Here is a 23,170-nt window from a genome sequence, read left to right as displayed (position 1 = left end):
TGAACACGCATGAAGTGTGTTCTTTTGCAGACGGCAAGCACTATTGCAGTCTGCACATGTATGAAGTATGTTCTTCTGCAGATGGCAAGCACTATTGCAATCTGCACACGCATGAAGTATGTTCTCTGCAGACGGCAAACACTATTGCAATCTGGACATGGCAAATACTATTGCAATCTGCACGTGTGAAGTATGTTTTTAGAAACATGCACGACCTTCCATTACTTTAATAAGATGAATCAAATCCTATGATTGTGCTGTTTTCTTTTTCGTTAAGCATACACTCTTAACCTGTAGAGTGGGCTTAAGCAGAGGGTATTTTGAGTTATTTAGAACTTATGACAGTGAATGACATTTTGAGTGATCTTGGAATTACCCTAAAATCAATAGATAGCGACGCTTGCATCAGAGCTGGAGGGATGGTGGGTGGCGGTCCCGTGGGCTCTCCTCCAGGGCTGCCTGTAAAGGCCTGGCTGTGGATTCCTGTAGCGACGCGGAGCTGCAGTACTTGCTTGTCGCATCACTTTGGTTTTTTCCCCCGTTCTAGAAACCTTTTCTGCCTGAGATTTGAACTTGAGATGCCTTGTGGGCTGTTAGCCTCGCGTTGGTTTGTTTCGAGGGAAGATGTTCACTGTTCCTTCAGAACAGGAATACATATGACCAAACCCGTCACATATTGCTTTATAGTTAGGAGAAAAAGTGAAAGGTGTCGGTCATGTTTACGTTCTGGGGCTGCCTACGCTGGGTGTACAGATCCTATACCTCTACGCTCTTGCTCTTGTGGCTTTAATGGCTGGTTTGTGTGGTGGTATTCTTAACCGATGGTCCAGGTTTGGCCCTGCATCTTCATGATTTGCATTTTGTTCTGAATTTACATTCCCGTCGTGTCCCACAGAAGCGCTTGAAGGTAAAGTGTGTTTTAGAACTCTAGAAAATGAAATTTATATAGAAATCGACACAGCTGTCAAAGGACAGGGACAGAGCAGTTTGAAGTAAACTCGGAGCTTTCTCGTATCATCTCGACTTCCAAAAAAACTTATCTTAAAAATTGTAAAAATGAAAGAATAAGGATTTCTTTAATAGTAAAACACCCCTTAAAGCTCTGCAGCTGTTTGGACGTGTTCTCCAACATTAACTTAATTTGATAGGTAAGCTATAATTAGCCGAGGCCCATAGTGTTTTCTGTTATTCAAAAGTTATTCCTCAGTGGTTTGAAAAGTTCATTTCAAACTGAACGGTGTACACTGTCGGCTATTTCAAGGCATGCTTGCACTGTTTACGTGAAATGGCGTGTTTGTCTACAGGGCCTCAAAGGAGAGATCCATCTGGGAGGTGGGCGAATGATTTCTACAATGTAAAGTCAAAGCAAACTCACTGGAGCCCATGCCCTCCGCTCCCTTGGATTGGTTTTACATGTAGCCTTTTCTTTCTATTTATTGGAGCTACTCCCTCTGAAGTTAAAACAAAAACAAAAACAGAAACAGAAACAGAAACAGGGTCCTCCACGGGATACAACTCATATGTGTTATCTTAAATCTATATTAATCATAAATACCAGTGATATAGAGATGAAACAACAAATGACGTCAGGTAGGGAAGATTTTTCTCAGCCATGTCAGTATAATCAGAAGAGAGGTCAACAGCAGAATGCAGTTGGGCGTCTGGGGTTTAGGTGGAGCATTTAGGTGGCAGTTGCTATCAGACATGGAGTTGTCTTTAATCCCTCACAAAAGAGAACTTTAGGGTACAGATTTGCTGTAACTTGCCACTGAATATAACTTTTATTTGAAGTTGTCATTTGTGAGTCTTCCGAGTTACCGCCTTGCCTTTCACTCCTGAGCATGCCAATGGGCGTAGTATTTCTTTATAGTCCGTCACTTGCGTAGTTTGTGCGAATCACCCAACAATTCTACCAAATGTGTGAAGCTTTTCTTCACGAGACAGCCATGGCACTTCTGCTCGAGCTGACATCTCTTTATGTAGATAGTGAGGGTTACCCTAGCGAATGCATACTGCCCCGGTTCACAGGGTCGCTTCGGTCTGCCCATGCTTCATAGTTCCAGATGTAGATACGTGGAACCAGCATCATCTTTTCGTTATTATTGTTTGGTTGGTTTTGAGATGGGGTCTCCCTATACAGCCCTGGTTGGCCTGTAACTTACTATGTAGACCAGTGGTTCTCAACCTACTTAGTGCTGTGACTCTTTAATTCTTTTCTTCATATCTTCGTGACTTCCAACCATTTAACTGTTTTGTTATTACTTTATAACTGTAATTTTACTACCATGATGAACCATAATGTAAATATCTGATATATGTAGGATATTTGCTATGTGACCAACAGGGTCACAGCCCATGGGTTAAAAACTTCTCACTGATGTAGACCCATCTGACCTCAAACTCACAGGGGGCCTACCTGCCTCTGCTTCCTGGGTGCTGGGATCCAAAGTGTGCACCTCCGTACATGGTGGCCATATTCATTGTAGTTATTGTGATTTTCTTGACCATAGTTTGTAAGACAGAAAATCAGGAACTTCGCATTTTGAACTGAACTTACTGATAAATGAGTTTTTTTTTTTTTTTGAAACCAATTGAGTAACAGACACACCTAGCTTCCTTTTTTTCCGTGTTTGCTTTGTCCCTAGCACGTGCTGAAAATTTCTGAGGCATATTGTTCATCAAGTTTTCATACCAGCTGTTTTGATGACATGGCCTACGAATCTGCCACGTTTAAGGATTTTACAAGCTGTGTTCAGTAACAAAGTGATCAAAAAGCTGGTAGACTCATTGTGCCCTGTACGCAATTCCACAAAGCTATAGTGGCCTACCAATGATTCATGTCCTATGCTCGTCAGGTGTTTTGTTGATGATCAAATATTTTTATTCTAATAATTATTCAAATCCAGCCACTATCTGCATCGGAGTGAGTTTATTATAAGCATTTCTATGTTGCAGTTGGGAAGTTGCAGCAACTCAATTTTCTTTTCTCAATTACCCTGCCCTTCTCATTAAGAGTATTGTCTTCACCCTACTGTTGGGACATTCTGAAGGTTTGCTTGCCACCCTAACAGTGAGGTACGTGAGTGTTTAATATTTATTAAGGGCATGTGAAGAACATGCCAGTATTTTTTTTTTAAAAAAAAGGATAATAAAACATTGGCAAGTCAGTTATGAAGCTTTCCCTCATATCTGGTAGACCTGACACTCAGAAATTTCAAACAATTAGATTAAGCCCAGAACATTGTTAACCTGGGATGTGGTTTAAGGATGGCCTTCTGGTGACTGGGCGTATTTAACAAGGGGGCTTTAATACTGGGCACCCTAGTCTGAAACCCACACTATTTTCAGTGACCTTCAAGCTAAGGGCTTGAATATAGAGAAGCGTGGCATCCTGGGAAACAAAACCTCTAATTCGATTTCGGGAAGATTTGAGAAGATCCTCTGAAGACTGTATCTTGCACAAATTACGGGAAGGGTGACTTGTCTCCTCCCCACGTCAAAACTTAAACTGCCAGGGAGTTGAAAGATTCCGAAATCCTTGAAATAACAGAATCAAAGTTGGTTGGAACTGTAAGCATCCCGAAGTGCTTCTTCAGACGTGTGAGAAGATTGACTAGCATCGCTGTCAAGTGAAAGTTTTCATGATGGGTGGAGCAAATAGGGGTGCACAGTAACTGTTTCTTTTTTCTTCCTCAGACAAACCCGAGGGCTTTTCTGGTGTGAGAGTATAGAAGTAGAAAGGGTAAAAGTTTGGAAACGCTTGGGAAAAAGCAACCGAGTTTGCTGACTTCCTTTTCAGGCAGTTGGTATCCCAGAAAAATATAGTCTAGGGATCGGACACTCAAATTTGAATGTGGACTTTGCTTGCGAGGGTAAATTACTTCCCCTTTGGGGAGCCTCGGTTGTGGAGTTTCTGGAACTGGGAATAGTTCATCTCCATGTAGCCAGTCACCATGAGAACTAAGGAGAGCCATGCAAACTGTGTCAAAGAGTGCCCCCAAGCACTGTGTCAAACAGCACGCTGGCTTTCTTTTTAATTACACTCTGCCCATCCTTCAAAAACATCAGTTGACTTGACAAAAAGAGACTGGGTCCTGGTTTGATGGAGGTATTGTTTTATAGAACATTTTATAATTATAGAGCCTCAAGAACAATCTAATTGTTACTTTCAGTAGGTCACTATTATTCTGATATCAATCGTGGACTAAAAAGAGACTGAACTGGGCAAATACCTGTAATCCCAGAACTCAGGAGCCCATGAGGTGTGGGGATGGAAAGTGTGAGGCCTGGTTGCCTAGTAAGAAGCTGTCTCAAAACAAAACAAAACAGACACCCCCCCCCACCAACCCTACCTCTCCACCAATGAAACAAACAAAACAAAACAAAAAACCCAAATCAAAGCAGCTGGGTGTGGTGGTACACACCTATTATCCCTTAGACAGTGTTGGGGTTGGGGAGGTGAGGGAGGTAGGTCTCTGTGAGTTCAAGGCCAGTCTGACTTGCTGAGTGGTAGGGTAGTGGAGCTATGTAGTGAGAGAAGAGAGAGAGAGAGAGAGAGAGAGAGAGACAGAGACAGAGACAGAGACAGAGACAGAGACAGAGAGAGAGAGATATTAATTGAATCTTCAGACAGCTTTCTGAGATAGCACACCACTGAAAGCTCACTCCTATGACACAACCCAGATGTCGGTACTGGATGAATCCTGTGCTAAGTACTTTCCTAAGATGATTCCTAGAAGTGAACGTACTGTGTTCATCACAGTTCTTTATAAGGTGTTGTCTACTCATGCTAAGGATGCCATGTGTTAAGCATCATTGGATGTTCTTGCTGGTAGAAGGCTTGCTAAGAAAGTTTGTGGTTTGTAGCTGTTTCACATAAGAAACCTTTGGGTTTATCTTAATTTCTCTGAAGGACAAGTATCGAGTTTCAAATAGATAATAAAACGCTAGCACACAAACAGTCTTATAAAAGGGACTTTATAAGGCTGGGCATACTAACATTTAGTTATAGAATGCTGGAAATATGATACAAGTTTCATTAGAAAGCTATTAGATGAATAAATAGTATGGCTTGAAATAATTGGAAATAAATAATTGCAAATACTTGGTGGTACTACTTGGATTTGAGCTTTGTTTCAAAGGTTAAACTCTGTGAACTACTCTTCCAAGGTATGATTTCCAGAGCAACAGAGAAAAAGCAAGGCTATTGTTCATTCATTTTTTTAAATTTATTTATTATGTATATAGTGTTCTTGGCACCAGATCTAATTATAGATGGGTGTGAGCCATCATGTGGTTGCTGGGAATTGAACTCAGGACCTTTAGAACAGCAGTCAGTTCTTTTAACCTCTGAGCCATCTCTCTAGCCCTCATTCATTTATTTTTGAGATAGAGTATATGTATGTTGCCCACGCTGGTCTTGAACTCCCGTAGTCAGCTTTCCCTGTTGCTGGGACTGCAGACACTTTCCACTGTCCCTGGCATAGATACTTTCCCTCTGAGACGCTCTGTAATCAGGCTTCCTTTTTTGCTTCTGTTTATGGCACGTGATTCCCTCCAACATCCTACTGAGTAGAATTTGAACGTTTAGTGCACTTGAATCTTCTCTGAATCACTCATCTGGTCTTTTTGCCAGTTTTGAGACTCAGTAAAACTGGTTGTCAATACTTGTCCATTGCCCTTTAGCCATGGCTAGTCTTTTGCCTTGTAACCTGTTGAATGTCATGTCAAAACCTCTTGCCTTTTGAGACCCCCATGAGGTTCTCAAGGCATGGTGTTAATGCTGATTGTCCAAACAGAAAAGTGGCCACATGGATCGATCGGGCATGCGCGTTGAAACCTTCTCAGTGCTCTTTTACATTTATAGATCTCTGCTTTGCAGTGTTCACTTTCAAATTCTTCGATGAATTAACTCAACTATGTATATTAGTAGTCCTGAGAATTTCAGAATAGAGACCTAAAAGATGCCAGCTGTGGAAAACCAGGGGTTTAAGAAGCCTTGGGAAAGATCCTACTTACTGCTCCTCCTGCGGGTCATGCAACCAGGCCCAAGGTGCTGAGGATGAAGCCTAGATATTTGTGATGTATATAAGAACTAGCAGAGTTCAAATATCTTATCCAATGGGCAAGTTGCTTTAAATTCCTTTATGACGTAATTTAAGACTTTTGAAATCATTCCTCGCGTGTTTCTGTCTTATGCTTATACACATTGTGGATACCTATTGCTGTTTGCACCACTATGTGCACTCGTGTGCCTCTGTGCAACTGGGCTTCAATGACTCCTGGAACTCACACAGTCTTACCTGATAGAAGGCTTCTCATTTGTAGATGAAATAACTCCTTGGAGAATTTTTACCAAAGGCAAAAAAAAAAAAAAAATAAAAAGCACAAAAATTCTTCCTTCCTCCTCTACATGCCTCATTACACAGATAGGGAATTCATTGTTGGGAAAAATTATCATTTGTAGGACTAACTTGTGGTATATGTGAACTGGGAAATATAGAAGTCAGTTCAACAGATGCTGTCTTTGTTTCCATAAATTGACCACCTCTGCTATATATCATCACAATACAATAACAAATCACACACACAGTGTCAAGTGTGTGTGTGTGCCTGTGCGTGTGCAATGCACCAAAGTTGCTTAGCCATCAAGGTTTCTCCTTTGTACTCTGCGTGAAGTTACCAGCTAGCACTGAAGTGGCGAGCGCTACGCCGTAGGAATGGCTAGCTAGCCTACCAGTATCCGTCTGGATGAAAAGTTCACAGTGGCAATACAGTAGGGTTTAGACTGCGAGCAGAGGAAGTGTGATGGTGTGGTGAGAGCCGCAGACCCTGAGAGAGGATGCTGAGCTTCCATTGCCTTACCACAGATTTACCATCTGCTCGAGTCACCAACATTAACCCTTGGGCCTCTAGTAATGAAGTACAAGCCCATTTTATTGCTCTAGTAAAAAGGGGCATAGTAAGATCCTAGCCGTGTGTGGTGGCAAACGCCTTTGCTCTCAGCACTCAGGAGGCGGAGGCAGGTGGGTCTCCATGAGTTCAAGACTAGCTTGTTCTCCATAGTAAGTTCCGGGCCAGTCAAGGACTCAAAACCAAAGAACTTTGCGCACCTACAGATGGGGGAAGGTAAGGTAGTGAGGTAGAGGAAGAAAAGGAAGCGAGAAGAACAAAGGCAGTTGGTGAAGACGCTAGGGTTATGTGCCCAGGGGACAGCAGGTGGTGGTGGGTGAGAGCACTTGCTGCTTTTCCAGGTGACCTGGGTTTGGTTCCCAGCACCTCGGCTTACAACTGCCAATAATTCCAACTCCAGTGATCCAATGCTCTCTTCTGACATCTGGGGGCATTGCAGCTGTGCCTTAAACATACAGAAAAGCAGACATAGGCATGTATGTGAATGCGTGCACACACACGCACAAATAAAATGGGATATAGTTAGATAAAGTGAAGCCAGCATTTGGTGGAAGGAGAGCGTGGGCCACCATTATGGATTGTCTTCTTACAGCATCCGCAATTGCTTTCCACACTTTGCCACTCTTCAGCAAGAGATGCCCTAGAGATGCTTAGTCTCAAATGTCCTGCTTCATGTTTAAGCCGCTTCTGAAAACAGTTGAACTATTTTAACCTTTAGCACTACTTCTTCATGTGAATGGGTGTTTTGCATGTATGTTTGTTTGTGCACACGTGCAGGTCTTCAGAGGTTAGAAGAGGATGTTGGATCCACTGAAACTGGAGCTACACATGGTTGTGAGCTTCTTGGGTAAAGCTCTGTGTAGGTGCTGGGAATCAAACGCAGGTCCTCCGGAAGAGCAGTCAGTGCTCTTAACTGCAGAACCATCTCTCCATCTCCCCACACGTTTTAAAATGGCCCTTCCCTCCACAGCATCTGTGTATATCAAAGCATTAATTTTTGAAGGCTTCTGACATTTAAAAACAACTAAAAGCTTAACAGGGGAAGAGACAGATTTACTCCATTTAAACAAACAAACGAAACAAAACAAACCAAAGCGTACCGCTTGCCTGAACTTCCTTTGGTTAAACGAATTTTCTTTAATGAGTTCCAGGAATCTCTTCAAATCCTGTAAAGAAGTTCACACTTTTTCTGAATTACCTACATTATAAGTTGAGAAGATGTAGACTCAAAGGAACATGTTTTGAGAAAAACAAGTTCTCCCAAATCCCTATGAAGTGCAGGTGTCTAAGAAAGAGTGGTTTAATGGATTTAGTGATTGCATGGTGAATTCTGGCTATGAAGCAGATGCAAACGGGGCGTGTAAAGATAGCTTTAGGGGTGTCTGTTTATCAAACCCGAAATCCTCATTCCTATGAGCATCTTGGCATCCCTCATTCCCCAGTCTTAAGTCTGCACTGGAAAATTAGACCTCGTTTCTCACTGAAGTGCTGGTTCGCTTGGCATCTCCTTCCTACCTGCTCCTCTGTATTTGCATCTTTCTGGCCCCTTTTCCTTGAATGTTCTTTGTTTAAGGGTTTTGTCAGGAATCATCCTGGCTGATACTAAGTGCTTCTGAAGACCCATGGAAAAAACCTCAGAAGTGGAAAGTGCAGAGATGGAGTTAATTACCTTTGGCTCTCCTAGTGTGGTGAGATGGTGGGATTGTGGCATTCGGCAACTCCATTTACTAAAATAATGACTAAGTGTGGAGTGGTGTGCATGTGTGTATGCTTGTGTGTTTCCCCCGTGTGTGTGTGTGCCGGTATGCACAGCATGTGTTAACATGGGGATTTTTGACTGAGATTTTTGCGTGACCATCAAGTGCATGATGGATTGGCGATTCTTCTCATCTGGAAGGACTCTGTCTATGCCTTTTGAGAGGTGCCAGCTCTTCTAGGGCACTAGAGGTTCTTTACTAGAGAGCCCTGGCAGCTTGAGTGTACCTGTCTGTATGTAGACAGCCTTCAGACTGCGACTCTGCTTGTGTCCCTGACTTCTTCCTAGCACCCAGAGGACCTCTTCTCCATCAAGATCACCAGACTCAGATCTCCACTGTGTCTGAGTGAGGCCAGGAGGGGAGAAGTGTTTCTGTTGTCTTCCAATAAAAGAGATTTAACTTTAGTTTAGAAAAGAGGATTTTGACATTGCTCTGATATGAGCCATGAGTTGGGAGAAAACATCAAATTATTTTGAGTACTATAAAGCTGTCTATGACATTGGTTGCCAAATTAAACTTGATGGGGTGGGAAGAAGCAGACCACTGTGAAATCATGTTATTCCGGGGTGAAGAGGAGATCGGTTTGCATTCATGTTCCACACCAGCTGGGAGGTAGCCTACCCTAGCCTGCGTCTCTGCTACTGTGACAAAGATCACTACCAAAAGCAGCAAGGAGGAGGAAAGGATGTGGAGAGCTTACAGTTCCACAGCACAGGGCATCACCAAGGGAAACCATGCCAGGAACTCAAGGCAGAACCAGGAAGTAGGAATCCGGAGGCAGGAACTGAAGCAGAGACTGTGGCAGAGCCCTGCTGGCTGGCAGACTCGCTTTATGGCTTGCTCAGCTCGCTCTCTTATGTGATTCAGGACCACGTGCTTAGGGGCCACACCAGCCACGATGGTCTGGGCTCCTTCACATCAATCATTAATTAAGAAAACGGCCTATAAACTTGCCTAAAGACCAGTCTGATGGAAGAGGTCCCCACTTCCCAGAGGACAATGTTAACCAGCATATCCGCGTTCTATCCTATGGCCTGGATACAGCTGGATGTAGATGCTTCAGGGTTGCCTGGGTCAATGTGAATTTTCCCTTTAGACCCGTTGTCACTTGGTTGCGTACTGTTGCAGCTTGCAATGTATGTGCACTATATGGGCAGGGGAGCAGATTTAGAGTTTTTTTTTAAGTGATTTTATTTTTAGTTAGTACAAAAATAACGGGTTACATGATGACAGTTGGACACACGTGTGTCATTGCGCTGCGCTCATATTAATTCTCCGGCAGCATTCCTTGTCCTTCTGTTCCCCTTCCACATGCACTTTCCTCCCTTCAGGACTCCAGGGGGACAGTTTTTATTTTTAATCCCTTGTTTTTTACAGATAAGGCCATTAACGTTAGAGAAATTGTGACTTGTCTAAAACCACGTAAGTGGTAGAGCAAGATTTTAGGATCTGCCTGTGTCTGTATTCTGTCTTCTTTCTTCCCTTCCTGCCCTAGATATTAATATATTTTACAGTAGTGTATGTTTGTGTGGATATGAATACTTGAGCTGTATTTAAATTCTTTAAGTACTTGTGGTTGTTTTGCAATGTTTAATATAAGCAATCACAATATTAAGTATAATTTAACATAGAGAATCCTTCTCTATTGATTAATTGATTAATTTGCTCAAAAATGTATTTGTGGGGGATGGAGAGATGACTCAGAAGTTACGATCATAAAGTGCTTTTGCAGAGCAGTGGAGTTTCCTTCCCAGAACCCATGTCGTATAGCTCACAATTACCTGTAGCTCCAGCTCCGGGGGTTTTAACACTTCTATGGGGCTTATTCAATACTTACACAGAGCATACACACACATAGAGAGAGACACACAGACACACGATAAAGATATTTGAAAATGCATTTGTATGTATTATTTCCTAGATGAGGAGATATAAAGATGAGTAAGACATATTCTGAAGTATCCATTGCAAAGAATTATAGTTGGGTACAACAGGTGACCTCAAAGCGACGAGGCTGCAAATGACTGAGGTACAGTTGAGGTGGTTTGAATGTTCCAGAGAGAAAAGCCGTATCCAGGGTCAGTGTGATGTATCAGGGCAGGCTGGGTCTTCTGGGCAGAGCAGGGCATGGCAGGTGTAGGAGGAGGGGCTTAAGCTTGGAGTGATAAACTGCATTGGAATTTACAGAGATGGCATGTGGCTGGGTTTGCTGGAATCCAAGGAACAAGGAGAAGAATGGCCCCCAGGGAGGCTCTGCAGGCTTCATGAGTCAGGCTAATGAACTCTGATGATACTCCATAGGCAGTAGGGAGCAGTTCATTCTGCATCATTTGCTGAGCACCAGCATGGGACTATGCTATGCTTGATACTCAGGACCTCACAGTGAGGAAGAATGGGTATCCCTGCCTTCACAGAGCCCGAGCTTTAGTAAAACTCAGCTCTTTCAAGGCTGGGGAGATTTGTGAGACGATTATGCAGTAGATAAAGCATGATGACTCTCATAGTCATGGGGAGAGAGAGGCACAGATGGTTATTTTTGTTATTGTTGTTGTTGTTATTTCTGTTTGTTTGAGACAAGGTTTCTCTGTGTAACTGCTCTGACTGTCCTAGAACTCACTTTGTAGACCAGGATAGCCCCCAACTGACAGAGAGCTGCCTGTCTCTGCCTGCCGAGTGCGGGGATTAAAGGCCTGCACCACCATGCCCAGCAGCTATTGGGTTTTTACCTCCGAGGGATGGTATGATACGTATTATGATGGAGAATAAAACAGAACAAAACCAAGTTCCCGCACATCTGAAATGCTAGCACTCAGAAGGTGGAGGCAGGAGAATTGCTGCAAGCTTGTGGCCACCCTGGTCTACACAATGAGCTTCAGGCTAATCAGGGAGACCCCATCTTTAAACAAACAAGCAAAAGAATGAATAGGAGACCCTTAGGAAGAGTTGAGCCTTGGACTTGTTGAGTGAAGTAGACGTCTTTACATAGGTGGTTGTGTAAATCTAAGGGGCAAAGAAGAAATCCATAGATCAGTGGTTCTCAACCTGTGGGTCTCAACCCCTTCACCAAACCTCTTCTTCCAAAAATACTTACATAACAGTTTGTAACAGTGGCAAAATTGCAGTTACTAAGTAGCAACGAAAATAATTTTATGGTTGGGGTCACTGCAACCTGAGAAACTGGACTAAAGGGGTCACAGCATTAGGAAGGTTGTCAACCACAGCCCTAGATGGAAGTTTAGCTCAGGCATGTGCTAGTTCATACTACACTAGAGAGAGAGGAATTGCTAGAGGAGCCTGTGATGGGTAAGAAGAGGCCTCAGAATCACTCAGAATCTAAGCTGTAGATGGAAGGATCAGGGTATATTTTAAAAAGTGCAGTTTATTGAGATAGGATTGGAAAAGTAAGAAACAATAATTCTAGGTAGCTTCCTTAGCATTTGTTTCAGTCAAGCTTCAGCCATGGGTTGTCCCGAGCTCTTAAGGGCAGTGTTACCAGAGTGAGCTCCTGTCCTTGTCCTGAAATGACCTACAGTGACGAGAGGCCAAGGCTGCCTGCCACCAGCTGACAGCAAAATCCTCTCTCAATAGAAAATACCAGCACCCAAACACTGAAAAGAGGAAAAAAAATCCCAATGAGATGATGATGATGATGATGATGATGATGATGATGATGATGATGATAATTATTTTGAGACAGGGTTTCTCTGTGTAACAGTCCTAATTGTCCTGAAACTCATTGTGGCTGGCCTCGAACCCTGTCTCTGCCTCCTAAGTGCTGGGATCAAAGGCTTGTACCACTGCTGCCTGACTGCTGATTGCTTTTTTCTTTAGAAGTGAAGCAAACAAACCCAAAAAACAAGTAATGGAAGTGTTTGAGCTATCAAGCAAGAAAAGATGGGGAAAAACTGTTGCTTGGTTCAAATATTTTAAATTGCTGTCTTTTGAGACACTAGAATTAGGGGGAAAAACCCACAAATAGAGCTAGGTAATTTTAGATGTAGCACGTATTATTTTCACATCAACCATAAGGAGCTTTCTGATGGAGCACTGCCTTCTGAAGGAGCTCTGCTTTCTGATGGAGCACTGCTTTCTGATGGAGTGCGGCCTTCTGATGGAGCACTGCTTTCTGATGGAACACACTGCTTTCTGATGGAGTACTGCTTTCTGATGGAGCACTGCTTTCTGATGGAGCACTGCCTTCTGATGGAGCGCTGCCTTCTGATGGAGCACTGTTTACAGCTTCCTCATTCCACTCGCGACAGTGGAACAGTGTTTGGAGTGTACCACGTACTGCACTGTCCTGCAAGGATCGTGTGTGTTCACTATCCTCTTCCCTGGCTTGTGTGTAGTCCTCTAACTGTTTCCTAGATGAGTGATTCATTCACTTTTTGAGTCACATAATCCCTTGAGAATTTGGTGGGGAGTTACAGATGTTATCACCCAGAAAAAATATGCAAACAGATATGTACATAAACTTAAGAATTGGACAAGCACCTAGCGGTGGTGGCACGCACCTTTAATCCCAGTACTCTGGAGGCAGAGGCAGGCGGATCTCTGTGAGTCTGAGGCCAACTTGGTCTACAGAGTGAGTTCCAGGACAGCCAGGCTGAGAAGTCCTGTCTCAAAAAACAAACAAGAAAAAAAAAACAAAGAATTGGACAAACAAACATGTACCTAAACACAAGAATTAATAAACTAGAACCCCACCCCCGAAATATTCCATAGGTGGCAACAGGACTTCAGGGTAGTGCCTTTGTTTCAATGGTTTTCTCACAGAGGAGAGCATAGCCTTCACTATTCTGAAATTATAGACACCGGAGCCAAGAAGCTTCTTGGAGTCTTAATTTAGGACCACGCCTAAGATTTGCCGTGCGTCTAACTCAATACACTGTTGTTTTTATTCTGTCATCCTCCCTTGTCAAGTGGCCCCAAGCAACTCACAACTTCACAGATTTATGGACTTAATCATATGCACATATTTTAATTTTGAAATAATGATGCTGTTTGGTGAGACCACATATAGTCAGGGACATGTGTTATTCTAACTGAAACTCCCCAGTAGATGGCTTTTGGGGGAGTTCTTTCTGATTAGGGCTGTCTTGCATATTTATACTGGAGGAGCTCACGAGCTGTTTCTGATACTTTGCACTTTAATCTTCCTTAATGAACTGAAGTAAGCAGAATTCGTGTTCTGTTTTGGTAACCCGGTGGATTTCTTCTGATGCTCAGCTTCATGTGACTCCACCATTCTTGAAATGCTAATACACAATGCTAATTCAAGGAAGGCCCACAAAAGTTCGATTTCATTTCAGGGAGCCATGTTCAGTATTCGCAGGCCTTCTGGGACAGTACGGCTGTGAGGAGAAGGATATTAGATAGGAAATAGGGGTGCCTGCTTTTGGGGAGCACACAAATTTAAACGTATAGGTTGCACACAGTTTGGCTAAACTGAGGTGGAATCCAACTCTGCTTGCATGAATGCCTGTATAATGTGGCCATAGCTGTAAGAAAAGAGGAGCCCCGCATCTAAGACCCCAACACAATGAAAATGCAATGAATCGGAATGCCTCACAGATCAGAGCGGAATCAGAATTTCCAGCAAGGAAAATCTTTTCATGGTGAATTAAGTGGTGGATGAAGAAAAATGGTGATGAAAAAGGTAGGCACAGATCACAAACACTGAGCTCAGAGCTCACCGCTGAAGATTTAAGAACCTTAGCTAAAGCTATGCAGAATAGAATGTGGAAAATTGAATTTACTAAACAATTAAGCATTGAATTAGTCTACATCCTGCACAGTAGAAAAGTGGGGGAGGGAGCGGGAGCAGAACTGAATAAATCAGTGGAGCTCATTAAAAGATAGGGAATATATCAGGTCTGGTGTGGCAGAAAGGAGGGCAGTTTCCTGTCTGGCATGGAATGATTCTCTGGTTCGAAGTCACCTTTTTGGAGTCCTGCTCTTAATCAGATTAACAAACGTGTTTCTGATGCGGTTAGCCTGCTGCTCTGTAGTGGAGCTTGTTATTGCTATCTTTTCTATTAATTACAAGTCAGATCGCCAGTCAACAATAGTAGTGAGGGACAACATAAAGAAAATGAGAATGCCCAGGAGACATCACTCACAGGATCTCATGCATCCTGAGACTCCCACGGGCTCCCGCAGCCTCCCACATGCCTTGCTGGTCTTTTGTTCAATTACAGTTAATGCAATAGTTTGCCATTTTCTCCTTCTAATTATATTTTCAAGTGGGATTTGTAGCACACAGAAAAACATCCTTTTACATGTCGAGGCACCGGGGTTTTGTGCCTGGCATTGTCTGTCCCCTGGGTGCTGTACCATTCTCTCTGCAGAGCTCTGAATAAACAAGTCCCCCTTTTAGAGCTGCAGTTGTACAAACTGAAAATTTATGCATTAACTGTTTGCATTCTGAGCATGTGTTCCAGATCACATCTTTGCAGCATTCTTTCTGGTGTGCTTCGAGACATGCGTCTGCCGAAAACGCTTCTTCCACAGTTCACATGTCTCTCCATCACAGTATCCACAGATCAATTAGCACTGTTTTTGAGGATATGCATAACGGGCGACTTAAACACACAAGTGACGTGTTCTGTGACTTGATTCCATTATGGGGGTGGCAGCAGTCTTCAGGCTATGAGGGTGGGGTGAGGTGTCTGTTAGAGGAGCCTTGCGTCTCCCTTCGGGTTCCAGGGCAGCAGGTCTTGTGAGCAGGGTCTTCCTTTCCTTGGCTCTGGATGTCTGAGTTGTTTGATCTCCTCAACCCTTTTTATTGTCTCTGCGATGGGTAAATGGTTTTCAAGAACTAAACAAAGAACAGTGATTCGGTTAGGCATTTTCCACTTGTGAAGGGGTCGATAAACTTCACTACAGCAGACTCACGAACTGTGACCGTCTATGACCTAAATGATGTATACATATTTTACACGTAAGATCATCCTGCTTTCCCACTAATAATCTTGAAGACAAATATCACTTCTTAGCCACAATCCAGCTCTCTATTCTGCATCCCTCCTACTGCAGAGGATGGCCAGTGACTCATGAGGCTGGTTTTGAAAGCAAGCTCTAAAAGCTCATTCAAGTCTTGTCTGGTGATAAAGAGAGATTTGGTAGAAGTATCGCTGTGATTGTTTTCCCTAGGAATTGAATTTGCAGCCAATCTGAATGTTACTTTCCAATGCACCAGTGATAAGAAGCAACATCTGCTTTCTGTTCAACAGTACAAGGAGGCTCGGCATGGGGCTGAGCGTACACAGTCCACGTCAATCTATTGGTAGCCTTTCTTTTTTTGTCTTTGTGCCTGGTCCATTTGCTGTGTACCATCAGGCAAGCAGCTGCCACACACTAGCTATTATGGACCTAGGTCAGATTGCTGGGTCTCGAAAGCTCTGCCAGGTTTGTCTCCTAGAATGAAGCAGAGGCCTCTGGGAACCCAGTGTTAGAGATTATTCCTCCTGCTTTGCATTTCTAGAGTAGCAGAGTACTCTACCAGAGGGTTGAAAGGATAGCTGAACTCAAGTGGCAGCCAAGCCCCCCTTGGCTTGAAATGTTTTTGGTTCCTCGTTAATAAAGCATGCAACGACTTACAGACTGACGATTACAGTCCCAAAGCTGAGACCGGCAGGTTTTGAATAGACCGATGGAGCCCTGAACTAGGGCCAGTTTTGAAGAAGAGTGGGAATGCTGGCAATGGTGTCCCCTGCTGCCCTCCCCAATGTGTCCTTGTCTGATGGGATCGCACCCTGTTCGCAGATGGCTCTTACTCAGATTTCTGATTTGTGCCCCCACAGCCCTCTTGGAATAGAGATCACGATGACACGGCATCCACCCGTTCAGGAGGAACCCCGGGCCCTTCCAGCGGTGGCCACACTTCACACAGTGGGGATAACAGCAGTGAGCAAGGTAGGACAGGTGTTCTCATTCTCCCTTGCTTCCTGCTCTGTGTTCAGAGGTTGGGAAATGTCAGGAAGTCAGTTCCTATCCCGAGAGCCTCTCCCAAGACATAAATCCCTTGTAATGTGAGAATCTGCTCATCTTGTTCCATTGCTGGCCCAGTTCTTCAGTGCCATCCCAGCTGCCTGTCACCTGGTCACCATCACGAATCAGCTGAGGCGAGGTCAGAGAACTAGATGAGGAATATTCCAGTGTGCACAGAGAGCACAGCACTGGTGCCCTGGTGCCATGTCTTTGGGGGCTTTTCAAAGGATCGTGAAGAAACCTCCATTGATAGTCCAATTAAACAGCATCTAAAGATTCTCAGGAAGAGCTGGCAACCTATCTCAGTGGTAGAGGGCTTGCCTCAAGGGCTCATGGCCTTCAGTTCGATCCCAGCACTATCAAAATTAGTGTGTGTGTGCTGAGGCGTAGTTCTTAGAAGGCAAATTGGTAGGTTTCCCTCTGCACTGGGTCTGAGACCATTTCTTCTGGTTTTATTTATTTTCTTTGCTGTTTAGCTTCACTGCAAAGCCAGACTAGACCCAGGAGGAAATCCGCTTACTCTGTGTTGCACTTTGGCTATAGACTTTAATCAACATGGGAGTGTTCATGGACATACACGTTTTTTAATAACTAGTATGAAAGCTTAGCCATCATAGTCATCTTTGGCAACAAGGAGACTCCTCGACATCCAATCTTACTTCCGCGGGTTTTGAATTTTGTGTTCAATTAAGGAAATTAAAGTTAAAAAAATTAAAGTTTGCATGGGACTATGAAAGACTGCTTTACTGAAGTTGCCACTGAGTCCACAGTAGGTACAGTTTTAGAATTTGATTTTGTAATCTTTTTTTTTTTTTTTTTTTTTGCTGGAGTGTTATTTAGCAAGCAAGGAATTGGGTTGTCTAACTTAATTGGGGCTCATCAATTAGAACTACAAAGTCTACGATGGATTTAGCTTAGCATGATGGATTGGAAAACAGGAGCAGGGAAGTTCATTTTTTATTTTTACTTTTTAGGCATATTATGTGTGGTATTTTCCCCAGAAATAATTTCTGCAGATGTAATTTTAAGCATTGGAGAGATTTTATTGTTCAAAAAAAAAAAAAAGTTGCTGACTTCATCAGAAGTAGAAGCCTAGTAAAAATGGGGTCTGGAATAGTAAACCAGTCCAGAGCTGAGGTAGAAGCAGGTAACCTCTGACCTCTGACTTTTACTGGGAAATGATCTGCAGCATAAATCCAAGAGGCCTCTTTTCCTTTCAAGTGTGTGTGTATGCGTTATGGCATTGCCGTTCCGAGCGTGAGGCCGGTGTCAGCACTTTCCATCTGAGACCTGGCTTGAAGAATTCTACTTACACTGGGAGTTCTCCAAGAGGTGTAATGCAATCTAAATTTTCTTTCCTATAACCCAGAACTGCTGCATGGGGTCACAACCTCGCGTTTTTTGTTTGTTTCATTTTTGCTTTCGTTCCTTGCTTTAAAAAACATATTTCATCTGAGAATCAGGGGGCATTTAGCTGAGGCACATTACGACTGGCCGACGTACTAAATGTAGCAGGGCTTAGAGACAGCCATGCACAAGTTCTTTACAGACGATCTGATCAGAGGCTTTTGGAGGGCAAAATCCAGTCCAATATCCTCCCCCTGTTGCTGGGACCAGAAATTAGGACTTCCTATGTTTCTTTCATTTGACCAATGATCTCCATGATGACCGTGGTGATCCCTGGGAACCACATACTCTGCATGGGACCCGCTCTCCACTCCTGCTGTTTCTCTGCCTACTTCTTACATTTAAAGGCCAACACCTAAATGTTTGAAAAATTGTTTTCATAGAAATTATCTCATTTGAATGATCTTGACTGGATCATTTTAAAACCATCTTGGGTTTGGAGAAATGGCTCAAGCACTTAAGAACACTGATGCTCTTGCAGAGACCCTGGCTTCCATTCCTAGTATCCATGTTAGGCAGCTCATGACCTCTGTATCTCTGGTTCCTGGGAACCTGACACCCTCTTCGGGCCTCCTTGAGTACTGTACACACGTGATGCACATACGGAAGAGCTGGCACATACACAGATGTATACGGAAAAATAAATTCAACAGTTTCAAAAACCAATAGAAGCAACCCTGGTGCCAGACAAGGCAAAAGAAGTCAATAAGAGCTAGGTAAGGTCTGGGATGTGCTGAGGTCCTGTGCAATGCAGATGCCTCTGTTACAGTTTACTACATGACAGAGTTTTCTCATCCCACCCTCTTCCTCACCTGCCCACCGAAGAACCCAGCCAGTTACCCCAGAGCAGCTGTTGTGAGCTGAATCTCTCCCACACTAACTTGCAGCAGCAGGAAGGGGAGGCACACCTCTAGGCTTCTTTGCTTTCCTCGTGGATTTTCTTGGGCATACAATGTTATATCTGCCGGATGCAGAATGATGCCTGAAAGTGTCGCTCAGACAACTTGTGGCCATTTCCATGTTAACCCAGACCCTTCTAAACCTGTTTCCTCAGCCCTGAGACCTGTGGAGCTGAGCTTTAGTGAAGCTTCCGGATTAACCGTGCAAAGTGGCATTGGGTACTTTTCCTGTCTGCCTTTTCTGGCAGGCAAGGGAGTGGAAGCTGTCCCGGCCTTTGGCTCATAGTACATATCCTAAACAGTTATTTACACAGTTTGAGTCCATTTTAGTCAACTGGATAAATAACAGCCCTCTTCAAAAGATTTATAAATCCTTCAATATGTCTTCATACATTCCCAATAGACATAAATAACTCAGTCTGTCAAGAACATACCCAAAGAGGTGTTTCCCCCACAGACAAGTGCAAACTTCACATTTCAAGGCTCTCTTCACTTTGTCATTTGAATTGAATTTATTTTTAGTTTTCGCCACTTCATTAGGATATCTGTGGGACAAAATATGTAAGAGGCTAAAGGGATGAATAGATAGACAGACTGACAGACAGGCAAGATTAACAAGGCCCTTTGGCTTTGGTCCTCTGTTGAACAGCCTGGCTTCTGCACAGGGTAAGGCGCTAAGCAGCAATGAAGCCTGTGTTTTTGAAACTTCAAAGACAGTAAGTCATCCAGAAAAATCTCAACTTCCTGGGAGGTTCAGAAGGTGCCATAGTCCTTCCTCAGAGCTCCAGTAATTTTGGGGATACTTAAATGCCTGATCTCTTTTTATATTAATAGCTATTATAATCAATAAAATAATTTTAGGATGAATTTTGCATAAGGATGAACAACCAAATAAATCCAATTATAAGCATTCAAATGAGAATATAGATAGGTATATGATTATGAAGCTACCAAACCTATTATGGTTCAGTGACTTAATGTTTATTCATAGTATCCGAGCTGGTTTTCCTTTGGCTGCTGCGACAAAACATCTTGAAATAAAGATGGATTTGTTTTTACTTTGCCTCACATTTTTGAGGGTTTAATTCTTGGAAATGTCATGCCCTCTTGCACTGCCATTGCTTCTGAGCCCATGTGTGATAAAGCCAAACATGGTGTGCAGCATGTTGGGGAGCAGTGCGCCACTCTGGTAGACAGCAAAAGACAGAGTAAGACATACCTCAGGGACATGGCCCTGTGACTGACTGCCTCCAGCCAAGCCCCACCTCCAAATCACCCATCCAACTCTGAATTTGTTAATGAACTCATCCACTGATGGAGGTCTCAAGCACTTGTGGCTACTCACCTTTCAAACAGCTATCACCTCGCGGCCACTCCTTGAACACAGGAACTTTCTAGAAGGCACGCCATATTTCAGTCAGAATGCTATCTCTTCCTCAACTGCGGTCACTTCTCATGGCACCGCTTCCTGTGTCGGCCACCTTCATTTCACATGAACACTTGGGACCCCTCTCTGGAAATTACTTCTTTAACAGGGAAATCCCTTAAACCAGGACTGAGAAGGGAGGGTTTCATGTCTGTAGATTGGGAGAGGGTTTTATGGCTGTTCCTATAACACTGATGTGGTCTGCTTACTAGCTTCCTTCAAAGGATTTCCAAAGACGGTAGAGAAAAGACATTTTTCCTTGGCTCTCTGCTACCTTCCCATTGCTGGAGAGAAAGGAAGTCAAGGAGGAGGGCTGGGAGGAGGGCTGCTGTCAGATTCATCCCTGAGAGCTCAGATGCTGGGCTGCCCCGGTGCAGCAGAAAAGGATGTGGCAGGAAGTGGTGCACGTTGGCAGGTGGGCCTTTCCACATGACTCTTCTAGCCTTCGGTTTGTGGCCGTCCTGGCGAACGGAGCACAGCTCTGTTGTAGGAAGTAATTTGTAGTGGAATATGTAGCCAGCATAGGGCCTCTTCCCACTGGATCCAACCCCTTGCTCAGGGAGGCTGCAGCCCTTCTGCCTCACAAGCAGTTTTAGCAGTGATTGGCAGAATTATGAGTTTGGACATGTCTCCTTTTTCTTTTTGGTCCAAAGTCAAGAGAACTAACTAGCTAATGATAATAATAATAATAATAATAATAATAATAATAACAACACAGGAGGCAAGGGTTGTTGCTTGGGTAGGTATTTTCATCCCCTCCTCATGTGCACCAGCTCATGGGGGAACAGAGAAGCCAAGAGATGGGCTAAAGGCCACCTATTGGATGGGGGTTGAATTGAGGCTTGACCCTGGTGATCTAACCTCGGTACCCAAGTTCCTGACTGCCGCATACTATTCCACCCCCTGTTTTCATGAGCCTTATGAACAGGAAACAAGTCTATTTGTCAGACTTCTTTCTGTTGCTAGTACACTCACTTTTCTCCTGTGGTCTGTGCTAGGCCAATGCCCGGCTCTGTCATGGTGACAGCCACGCAATGGGTGGGGTCAGTGAGATGCAGGGGTACTGCTTTGCTGGAGAATGAGGACCTAGCTTTGTGTTCTTAGAGGAACGGTAACTGTGCCAGTCACAAAGGGAGCACAATGATTGATATGATTAATTTGTATTCTGTATTAAGAGCCTGTATTATTTCCCACCTTCAAAGCCTTATTGAATTGAGAATAAGAGCTTAGAAAACAAGGCAGACTATTTCTCTTGCAGAACATTTCCCACTTAAAGCTCATCTGATTTCCCTCTTTTGTGAGGCTGGAGAGAAAGTATTATTTTGACACTGAAATTTGATGAGAAATATTTCAACCTGAAAGGACTTTAATGATTACAGGAAGCTCTAAAAAAAACCACTTGTGAACTTCTACTGGGGGCAGGATCCAATCAACAGAGCTACTGGAAAACAAGGGTGACTAAAGCAGTGTGTTTCTTTAAAGGGGGTGTAATTGAAAAGCACAGCCGTTTCTATATCATTCCGTATCAAGAGTCGTGATGCCTCCCACCACCCCCGCCCCCTCCATGCCAAGCTTTTGTATGAGTTCAGGCAACAGCGAGGCAGAAGGCAGTTCCCTGTACTATTGAAGGGAATTTCAAGGCAGTTGTTCAGGCCTGGGAGGCCAGCAGGCAGAGCTGCTGGAGAGGGGGTGGGAGACTAGGGGAGGGAGGTGGGGAGGACCACATTGTGTTCCAGATGACTGAGCAAGGATTTATATACCAGCTCGCCTTTTTTACATGAAGAAGAAAAGTAATAACAGCCCAAACCCGAGCATTTGAAACAGTTGGCTGTCCCTGTCCAGTGAATAATGGGATAGGTGAGAAGGAGCGTTCTGATTGGATGTCTTAATGAGCACATTTTGCACAGAGTTGGGGCTGCAGTTCCCCTTGACCTTTGCCCTTTATTGACCAAACTGACAGTTCATTTTTCACGTACTTCCAATTATGGCTTGGCTTAAGTGTTACCCTCCCTCCTTTATTTCTTTCCTAAGGACAACTGGAGAGTGGTCGAGGCCACAGAAGATATTTTAATTTGAAAAAGTTCCACAGCTCCTCAGGTTTAGGTTGTAATCTGAAGCTGCTCTCTGTTTGCAATTTTTCAGGTGAAAACATCAAGTCAATGCTGCTTGTTTAGAAACAGTTACCGTTAAAAAAAGATCCAACTAGTTTCAAAATATTTGTAACTTTGGAAATGAAGTAGTTTTAAAAATACTTCCTTTTTTCTCCTTTTTCCTTCCTTCCTTCCTTCCTTCCTTCCTTCCTTCCTTCCTTCCTTCCTTCCTTCCTTCCTCCCTCCATCCCTCCCTCCCTCCCTCCCTCTTTCTTCTCTCTTTCTCTTTCTTTCTTTCTTTCTTTCTTTCTTTCTTTCTTTCTTTCTTTCTTTTTTTTCTTCCCTCTTTCACTCCCTCCCTTCTTTGGTCCCTTCCTTAGTCTGTTGGGGGAGTGACTGGCTGATGGTATTTGTTTGTGCTTGCTCCTGAAGCATTTCCTCTCTCCTGAGACTACTGGTATTCAATGGCTTCTCTGATGCCCTTTGCTTAAACACTTTGGGAGAAAGGAGGAACTGAAACATAATCACGACCACAGGACCACAGACCCCGGCCCTCAGCTTGTGACCACTTTGCTGCTTTATCTATGCTTGCTGCTCGGGTGGGGTGCAGATTAAGGCGAGACCTTCCCACACAGTAGTGACAGGCTGACTGGGAGAGTAGTTTCCTGGTGGGAAAAGTCAGGTAGA

At 43.7% G+C, this 23,170-nt stretch overlaps 1 protein-coding gene across 4 annotated transcripts in view; it reads left to right on the top strand.

The window, feature by feature from the left end:
• Meis1 (Meis homeobox 1) overlaps positions 1-23,170 on the top strand; it is a 139,501-nt gene that overhangs the window by 15,187 nt on the left and 101,144 nt on the right. For all 4 annotated transcript variants that reach the window (XM_050140997.1, XM_050140998.1, XM_050140999.1 and 1 more), the window contains exon 7: positions 16,475-16,586. In XM_050140997.1, coding sequence (XP_049996954.1) covers positions 16,475-16,586 — 112 coding nt within the window. The remainder of the gene's footprint in view (positions 1-16,474; positions 16,587-23,170) is intronic.

This window comes from Alexandromys fortis, unplaced genomic scaffold (genome assembly GCF_014885135.2).
Source record: "Alexandromys fortis isolate MF-2015 unplaced genomic scaffold, M_Fortis_MF-2015_v1.1 scaffold_7, whole genome shotgun sequence".
In the NCBI taxonomy this organism is placed as follows: Eukaryota; Metazoa; Chordata; class Mammalia; order Rodentia; family Cricetidae; genus Alexandromys; species Alexandromys fortis.
This window is presented reverse-complemented; position numbering and strand designations above follow the sequence as displayed.